Consider the following 9964-nt stretch of genomic DNA (forward strand, 5'->3'; position numbering starts at 1 on the left):
TAAGAACTGTTTGACTCGGCAGCTAAATAAGATATTGCTATACTGAAAATAATCATGTCATATATATTATTTCAAAAAAGGAAATAAGAGGCCAATTTTGAATTCGAAGGCAAATCAATGAACAGTTCATATTTAATTTCTTGGGGCCAAAATATATTGTATATGTTGCTCTTGATATACTGTTAGACCGACCAACAACAAGAAATTGTAAATTACTTCTACAGTTACAAAGTTTTTGCTTCTTTTGACATCAATCAAATATTCTTTATACTTATTTCTTTAGCTCGATTGTTGATGCTAATAAAATAGATAATTTAGTAATTTCGTCATTTTATTTCAATGACGAAATATTTATATTTTGTAAATGAAAACATTTAATGTCTTACTGAACTTAATTGATCGTTTGACTTTCAGCTGAATCTCAAGAAGCTTCTATTGATGTTGCAATCCCCTTAGAAAATGCCCCTATTGAAGGAGATGAAGATGCTGCAGCCCGTTATAGAAGTAAGTTTTAAACCAAGACTTATTTGTTTTGTAACAAGACTGTCTCCTGATCAATATACATAATAGTAAATTAGAAATTGTGGTTAGAAATTTGGCTAATTTTAAAAGACAGAAGTCGAGTAAGCAAATCAATAATGATACAGCTCAGAAGCTATTTGAAAATATAACTTTCATGAAACGGATGAAGATCCGCTTTAATTCAATTAGTATTCTTCCAAGTGGATGTTCAGTGTTTATAAGCTCCATGATGACTTTCCTGAGCTACTTAAATGCGTCTCAAACTTTCCTGTTTCCCTGAATCACCTTTAACGTGCTAACCTCTCTAAAAAAAATGTTAAACACAATTTCGCTGTTCTCAGGGTTTTACTTTGTAGTCTCGTTTGGAATTAATTGAAATCTGTTACGTTTTGTTGAGTGATCTTGTAGTTCTATTTACCATTTTCTCTATTTTTTCTAAACTATTCTTTAAATACAACAAGTTTCTTCTCCCTCCTTTACAGGCGATTGGGCAGCTTTCTGGATAAGTACCTGTTTCTGCGATTTACCGAATACTACTTTTCTCCCTAATTGTTTATGATTAAGCTCCAACTTGTCTAACAACATTAATTGCTGTAAAAGAAAAATAGCCTGCTAAAAGGAATGTTTCTCGTTAATAACCAAAATATATATTTAATTGATTTCCTGTAATGTCAACACATTTTTATTTTAATGATGTATTTTTATATTGTGTCAGACCCAAATGTAGCTCCCCTCAATGATATAACTTCAAGTATAGTTGTAAGGAGAGATTCTAAAATATAGTAAGTGAGATGCTTTTCACTATCAGTAATGGAGTTACTTCTATTTTAGGCTATGGAGGCTATGGTGGCTATCGTCGTCCATATGGAGGCTACGGAGGCTATGGCGGATATGGCAGGAAGAGGCGGAACGGTAAAAAATTTTGATACTAATTATAGTTTATTGTCTTTTTATAGTCTCCCCCTTCTAGTTTGACAATGTGAAAGGCTAGTGCTGTTATAGAAATAGTTAAAAAGAAAAAACAGACAAATTACGCAATAATATTGATAAGTTAACAGATTTAAACTCTTCATAATAACCCAACAAGCTGAAACAGCTTCAAGTTCTATGAACTATACTTTCCTAAGATTTAATTGGGGTACGATAAAATTACGCAAAAAAAAAAGTAGTTACTATAATTTGTTATGTTAGGTGTTATTGCACAGTTGGTATAACTGACACCTAAACACCAATGAAATCAACAGTTTCCAGCAGTTGTCTGAGCTAAAAACAAAGTGAAGAATAAAAATGATGAAAAGAGTATTTCTTTTCGTTCCATTTACTACGTTAACAATCATGTCTCTTTAAGCCAAAACCTCAAATTGTTTTAAGAACTTTGAATTTAAATTCAATGGCCTTTGTATCTCAAGTTTTGTTTATACAGAACTGTGACAAACTGTCAAACTTTAGCATAAAGAGTGATTAGTTGAGGAGGAGACAGTCCTCATTATGTACGAAATATTTTCTAATGGTATTTTTTTTAATGTCGGTCCTTGCTTCCGATAGAAAAAGTGGCTTGCTTTTTATTTAATTCATGACTAATTTAAAAAAATATACCTTGAAATCTTCTTCCTATCTTAAATTATCCCCTAGAGCGTTTCTCTTCCTGAAAAATTCTCCCTATAGAAACCCCCCCCCCCCCCGTGAAAATTATCAATACATTTTTCAGTTATAAAATCTATTTTTAGAAAATTGGCAATCGCAAAAATTACAGCCCTTTCCCCAGGAGCAGGGGGTCATGCAATTTTGAGGTTCTTATATATCAGACTTTTCAACAATACTCACCCATCTGGCTATCTCCAAATTTTGATCGGAAGTCGTTAGGGAAAAATGGGACCTGGGGAATGGGATTGTTTGCCCTCCGCTCTGTTGGATAAAAATAAAAAACGCATTCGTGATATTTTTTCTGACAATAAAAGAAAACAAAGTCCTCTTTTTTGTTGATAGGAGCTTGAGAACTGTACAGTATGGTTCTCTGATATGCTAAATTTGACAGTATGGTTTTCATCAAGAATGCTTAAACTTTGGGTTTTTTTCCCTTTTTATTTTAAAAATTAAAAGTTTTCTAATATTGTATAAGTTGCTCTTAATATATTATTAGACCGACAAACAACAAAAAATTGTAAATTAGTTTTATAGCTACATAGCTACATAGCTACACATAGCTTTTATAGCTACATAGCTACACAGTTTATAGCTACATACTACTCCTTTTGATATCAATCAAATATACATTACATTTATTTCTTTTGCTCGGTTGTTGATCCAAATAAAACAGATAATTTAGGAATTTCGTCATGTTATTTGACTTGGCCTTATTCATGTTTTATAAATGAAAAAAATATTTTACTAAACTTCATTGATCGTTTGATTTTCAGCTGAAGCTCAAGAAGCTCCCATTGAAGACGGCACCGCCTTAGAGGACGCCCCTATTGAAGGAGATGAAGATGCTGCAGCCCGTTATAGAAGTAAGTTTTAAACCAAGGCTTATTTAAATTAGCAATAATACGAATTCCTGATCAGTATACATAATATTGAATTGGAAATTGTGGCTGCAAATTCTGATAATTTCTAAAGACAAAGGCTCCAGTAAGCAAACAAACAACGATAAGGCTCAGAAGCTATTTGAAAATACAACTTTCATTAAGTTTGCTTAAAACAAATGGATAAAGATCCTCCAGAGCCATTGCTGACGCATTGGGCGTCAAATTAATGTTTTTGTTGCTGGGAAAAACTTTTTATTTGAAATTTTTTTTACAATTCCTAATGGTTGGGTTTCGCTATATGCAACACTGTGGTCACAATATTCTCTTTGTTGGACAATCTCCTGAAGTTATGATTCCATATAGTATTTAGCTAAGTGCTTCTCCATTTCAGTCTACTCGTCATTTCAGTCATTTTGCTACTAACCATTTCAGTCATTTCGCTACTCGCCATTTCAGTCATTTCGCTACTCGCCATTTCAGTTTCTTAATATTTCAGTCTGTATAGCGAAAAAGCACCCTTTCGCAATTCAAAGATCCAAGTGAAAGAGCATCTTAAAAAAGATTTAGCACTAAGTGATGGGAGGCTGAGTGTTTGGATCACAAGTCACACTTGTCAATCAAAAAATTTAAATATGACTACTTTACTAATTAAATGTGTTGTTCCTACTTTCTAGAGATGAGCGTTCTGAATCTTTAGTATAAAATTTATGATTGATGACTCAGAGTCTAGAGAGCAAATTTCGGTTGCCTTTTAAGACAAATGCACCAGCAACAAAGCAGATCATGAAAAAGTAAGTATAGTAAATGAAAATTCAACTTTTATGAGTCTGTATAAAAAAAAGATTGTCGAGTTGGTTAGTTTCGGTATAAGCTTGGCAATGACCTTAAAATTTAAACAAGTGAATACTTGAGCCATAGATTCCTTAGGTTATTTTGAACAAAAAATAATTGTGTATTAAACAACTCAAAATCCTGATCAAAAAGTTTTATAAATATATCGTCGAGGAGTCTATAGAGGTAAATGATCTTTTAAAAACAATTTAATTTGTTCCTTTAAAAGAAATAGAACTTCAAGAAAGTAGTTTAAGGCGCTTAGCAGGAAGTAATCCTTGCTCTTCTCTTGTCACTGAATTTGTTTTTATTACTCTTTGGTGTTTTCCTATACATTTCATTTTCAAAACTGCTTAGCCAACTTATTCTAAAATTTTACCAGCTACAAATAAACTAGCCCCTTCACTTCGGACTAATAAGTATCTGCAACGATGTAAAAGTAATTAAACTAACGGAATATTCTGTGTTTTGTAGCTTTGGCAGTATCCGAGCTATTTCTATTTTAGGCTATGGAGGCTATAGTGGATATGGTTCCTCATATGGTAGCTATGGTGGAAGAGGTGGCTATGGCAGTTATGGTGGCTACAGAGGATAAATTCGACGTGTTTGCCCTTGATTTTATTTTTTCATGACCTTTGTTTCTCTCTTTTTTTACGGAATACAATTTGGCGTTAATTTTTCTATTTTTATGATAGATATGGCCGCCTTCTGCAATAAGGTATGACTATTGTGCTTTATATAGCACTTTAAAAGCAAAAAATATAGCTAGTTGGTAATTGTAAGTTTTTTATTTGACAATTGCCTGTAAAAACATTTAAACAGAAAATTATTCTCATTATTAATTGCAAAAAAAGCCTTTTCATTCTCGAAGCAGTTTACTACTACTATTGCTAACAACTCCTTGCAGCACAACGCCGCTGGAAGCAAACACAGCTGCGCAAGCTTGACCTCCATCCCAATATATTCAAAGCCTCCTTCTTTAAACTTACCCATGAAGCTCCAATTTTCCTTAAATCATTGCTTATGACCTTCTACCATTCCATTTGGGGACGACCTGCTTTTTGTTTGGCCCTATTTAGCTGGCTGACATGGATGATATGTATGTATGTTTATCAAACGATCCTTCTTTATGTTCAGAACATGTCTTAGCCATCTCAAACTTTCTCTCATCATAACCCTAGAAAGTGGGATTGCACCACATTTTTTGTACAGCATACTGTTTGGAAGACGGTCAGTCAGACAGATACTCTAAACAATCCGTGGGCAATTTCTCTGGAAAATATGTACAAATCTTCCTCCGTCTTTCAGAACAACCACGCTTCAGAAACGTATTTAACCACTATCCTCAGTTTAGCTCCCAATATTAGTCACAGTTAGTAGCAAAGGACTGTAAGTAAGGAGTGACTCGGCTCAATAGTAATCGAAACTAAAAAAACAGAATTTTGATATCAATTGGTACATCAAACGAATTAGCTTTTTATGCTGATTTCAAATATACAGAATTCATTAAATTTAGTATTATCCACAAAAGGCTACGGGCCTGACAAAATTTCCCGCATTTTGAAAAATGCAGGAAAACCCCCGAAAAAGTCAAGGAATGAAATTCCATGAAATTCAGTGTATCAGAGAACCCTACTGTAGAGAACCGTCGAATCAAAATCCCATCGGCTAAAATGTGGAATTTCTTATTTTTTGTCTGAAGAACGATCATGGATACGTGTTTATTTGTTTTTTTCCCAGGGGTGGTCGGTCATTCGAACTACTATTAAAAGTTCTAGTGCCTTTTTTAAGTGACCAACAAGACTGGAGGGCAACTAGCCCCCCTCCCAAGCTCCTTTATTCTGAAAAACATTCTGATCAAAATTTTGAGATAGCCATTTTGTTCAGCATATTCATAAGGCCCACTAACTATTCCTTTTGGGATAACTTGACCCTCTCCACAGCCCTTGAGGTAAAGGCTGTATCCTATGGAATTTACCCATTGTTTACGCATAGTATTTGTTATTTGGAAGTACATAGGAATTTTTCGGGAGGGGTGATTTCTACAGGTGGGGTTATTTTCCACGGGGAGAATTTCTTATGAGGATTTAAGTTTCCTGGGGTAAACATTAAGGGGAAATTTTACACTGGGAGAATTTTTCACAGTTCTTTTATGCAATTCCTTTTATTTGTCTTGGTTTCCCTTTGCCGACTCAATTTTACAGTGGAGATGTTCCAGGAGAAAATTCCAGCGGGGTTGGAATTGTCTGGAGGTTTTTTTACGCGAGGATCTTACGCGAGAGAAGAACATCTCCAAGAGGAAATCTTTTCCTAGAGCAGCTTTCCGCAAGGGGGGGGCGCTTACCCAAAATGTTTGCATGGACGGGAGATCTCTGGTATGATTTGAAAAACGATCAGAAATAAAAGTATTTTTTTGAATGAAAGTACACCAAGGAGAATTTGTCAGGCGGAATCATCCGCAAGAAATTTTCCGAAGGGAGTTTCTAATGGGGATGAAATTGTCAGGGAAGAGTTTGCCAGGGGGATATTTTACGTGAGACAAAATTTCCATACAGGAATTTTTGTAGGGGAGAGAATTTTCCAAAGAGGAGGAGCCATATTTTTTTCAACATTATTAGAGAAATGATCAGAAATTAAATTAAAAAACAAACAGTTAGTTTCAACTGAAAGCAAGGAGCAACATTAAAACTTAAAAACGAACAGAAATTATTCTGTAAAATAGGGAGGTTTCCCCCTCCTCAATGCCTACTATCTACGTTAAAGTTCTTTGTACTTTTAAAAAAGATTGATATTCTAATTAAAAGCCCCTTTGTTTTCAGAAGTCGTTCTTAAAGAACTGGCACAAAAAGTCAAACTTTACCGCAAAGAAAGTTGTATTGAAGAGGGGGTCATCCCCTCATACATGGATTAATTTATGTTCGTTTTAAGTTTTAATGCTGCTCCTTAATTTCAGTCGAAAACTTCTTTTTTTATTTACTATACCTTATTAGCACTATAACCGTAGAAGCAGGTTGGTAAAACTATTTTCAGGTTACTCTTGTTTAAAAGCATTCGTTCATGAAGTAATAAGAAAAAAGTCATTCTTTAGGCTACCGTAACAAGAGAAGGTTGAAAGAGTAGTAGCCCCAACTGAAAAACGTAGAAATGAAGAAAATAAAAATTTAAATCACTACAGCATACAGAGATCTGAATGTTCTTGTACTTTACCTACCTTCGGCACACGTGAACTCTGTTCGACACAATTATTAGCCTCATCCAGAATGTTTTCAAGACCTGTCAAATTGGTCTGGGGGTCTAGAAAGAGGAATAAATTTTAAATTTTGGAATGGGATTCGGAAATTTATGTATCCCCATCCATCGTCGAGTTAATATGCTGATAAATCAGTAAAATAAATACAAAACTATGAAAGAAACCATAGCTTTTATAGAGTAGGCATGCACTAACAAAATTCTTGATATCAAACAGTTCATAGTAACGAGCTGTAAGTAAGGGAGCAGCTTGGCTCAGTAGTAGCCGGAATTCAAAAACATGCAATTTTGATATCAATAGACACATCAAAAGAATTTTCTGTCTATGCTGGTTCCAAATATTTAAGATTCATTAAGTTTACTGTTGACCCATCAAAGGCTACGAGCTTGATAAAATTTGTCTCACTTTCAAAAGGGGGGGGGGGGAGAAACACACACAAAAAGTAAAGGAATATTGATGAAAATTGTTCCGTGATATTCAGCGTATCAGAGAACTCTACCGTGGAGGTTTCAAGCTCCCATATGCAATAATACTAAATATTGTAGTTTTTGCCAGAAGAAACATTACTGATGCATATTTTTTTATTAGTTTATTCGAACATAAATTAAAATTTCTAGCCTAAGCACCCATTGGCTGAATTTTAGGGGGGGGGGGGGCTTACCTGGTCTAATCGGTACTTCCAATGTTGTATAATAGAAATATCAAAACAAAAATATAAAAATACAAGGCAGCATCATTCAACCGGGGGGGGGGGGATGGCGCCCCCTGCCCCCCTTCCTTATGGGCACCCATGAGTTCTAGTGCCTTTTATAAGTGATAAAAAGATTGGAACAAAAATAGCCCCTCCTCTATGCCTTTTTTTCTCCAAAGTCATCCTATCAAAATTTTGATATAGCCATTTGTCTAGCATAATTAAAAAGGTCCAATAATTGTGTCTTTGGGGACAACATGACCCCCCCACAGCCCCTGGGTAAAGGGTTATAAGTTATGAAATTTACCCATTGCTTACGTACAGTGTTTGTTATTGGTAAGTATACAGGCATTTGGGGGGGGGGGGGGGTTGAGGGTTATTTTTGGCCGGGGAGGGATTTTTCACGAAAATAATTCTCCGCGGGGAAAGGGGTTTCTGGGGGTAAACTTTCTAGGGACAATTTTACACTCGGGAAACTTTCTAGAGTTCCTGTACGGAATTCTTTTTATTTTTCTTATATTCTATTTGCCGACTCAATTTTACACGTGAAATCTTCCAGAGGATAGTCCGGGGAGATTTTCATCGGTTGGAATAGTATGAAGGATTTTTTCGTGGGGAGATTTTTCGTGGGAGTAATTATCCATAAGGGAATTTCTCGTGGGAGCAACTTTCCACTGGGAGGGGAGCAATTTACGGGATAATGTTTTACGGAGGGAGATATCAGGCATGATTTGAAAACGATCAGAAATTAAAGCCTTTTTATAATGGAAATGTGATAAGGAGAATTTATCAGGCGGAATCGTTCGCAACAAATTTTCCAGGTGGGAATTTTCAGCTAGGATAGAATGGCCCGGGAAACTTTCCTGGGGGTATTTTGTGTGGGAGGAACTTTCAATGGATAAATTCCGTGGGGGGGGGTCTTACGTGGAGGCTAAGAATATGCGAAATAGTTTCTGTTCGTTTTAAGTTTTAATATTACTCCTAACTTTCAGTTAAAAACTGTTATTTAATAGCTCACAGGATTTATATCCTGCACATATTCTTCATATTATTAGTTTATATTTATTTTATATATTTAATCGCAGCAAATTCAGCTATAGAATAGTTCTGTCGCTCACACATTCTGGTTTCATTGGTCCCTTAGAAATTAAGACATAAAACACAAATTGATACCAATTTTGTTCTAAATATAGAAGGGACAAAAGGAGAAGAAGACATAAAGGGGTATAGAGGTTTATCTAAAGATAGGTAGATATCGAGGGGCTAAGGCCACGAAACAAATCTTAAACTATTTGCCAATGACGACATTAAATTCGGAGAACCGTGATCGTGTGCTTGTTAAGGGTCGAATGATTTTATCTATCACACCCTGCTCTTTCTAAAACTGGATGTAGGTCTATTCACAAGCTTTGGCATCTAGACAGAGGGGTAGGGGACAGGCTTCGAATTATCTCCTTCTATCTTAAAAGAACTTATATACATAAATTATTTTATATATTTGGAAAAATATTGTTAGTTTCCAGAAAAAAAATATTTTTGAACCGCCTCTCCCACCTTGAAAAATATGTGTGGTCTTGCTCTCTCTATCACTTAAAAAAAATACTACAACCTTGTGCATAAAATTTGCAAATTAGTAATAATCTTAGTTCATTCCAATTTGGTTATTTATTTTTTAGGGTACTTGGGCATTAAATGGGCCTGTCACGGAAACCAGTCACGAAAAACCCGTTTTTGACGGGTTAATTCAAGGCATCGCTATAAAGTAATGGAATATATAGCGTGGTTTTCATTGCGTATAAAATATTTAAACTGTTGTTTTTTGGGGCTTAGGGGAGGAAGGTACCTAGGTTAGGTTATGTATTTAATATATGCAATTCTTTATCCGCCCCCACATATATAGCCCAAATTTGTTTATAAACTTTTATATATTCATCCTTTTTTATTTTATTTCATTAGCATTCACCAAACTTGACTTTTTAGAAAGGCCCATATTGTGCCCAAGTACCTTTTTTAGTTCTAAAACAGAACCTAATGCACAAGAAAAGTTTCCCCATTATAAACAAGTTTAAGGTTACACAGTGTGCAAAATTGAAAGATTTGCAAATGTTTTAGGGTGGTCGAAATGACTCCATGGGTTTTACGAGG

The 9964-nt window shown here is 35.0% G+C and overlaps 1 protein-coding gene across 1 annotated transcript in view; it reads left to right on the forward strand.

Moving 5' to 3' along the window:
- LOC148944346 (uncharacterized) overlaps positions 1 to 4547 on the forward strand; it is a 574325-nt gene extending 569778 nt beyond the window's left edge. The window contains exons 4-7 of the mRNA XM_089100774.1: positions 415 to 504; positions 1354 to 1434; positions 2940 to 3029; positions 4385 to 4547. Coding sequence (XP_088956900.1) covers positions 415 to 504; positions 1354 to 1434; positions 2940 to 3029; positions 4385 to 4473 — 350 coding nt within the window. The 3' untranslated portion in view covers positions 4474 to 4547. The remainder of the gene's footprint in view (positions 1 to 414; positions 505 to 1353; positions 1435 to 2939; positions 3030 to 4384) is intronic.
- Positions 4548 to 9964: the final 5417 nt, after the last annotated feature.

This window comes from Artemia sp. Qi Xiang Cuo, chromosome 14 (assembly GCF_049724085.1).
Source record: "Artemia sp. Qi Xiang Cuo chromosome 14, ASM4972408v1, whole genome shotgun sequence".
NCBI lineage: Eukaryota > Metazoa > Arthropoda > Branchiopoda > Anostraca > Artemiidae > Artemia > Artemia sp. Qi Xiang Cuo.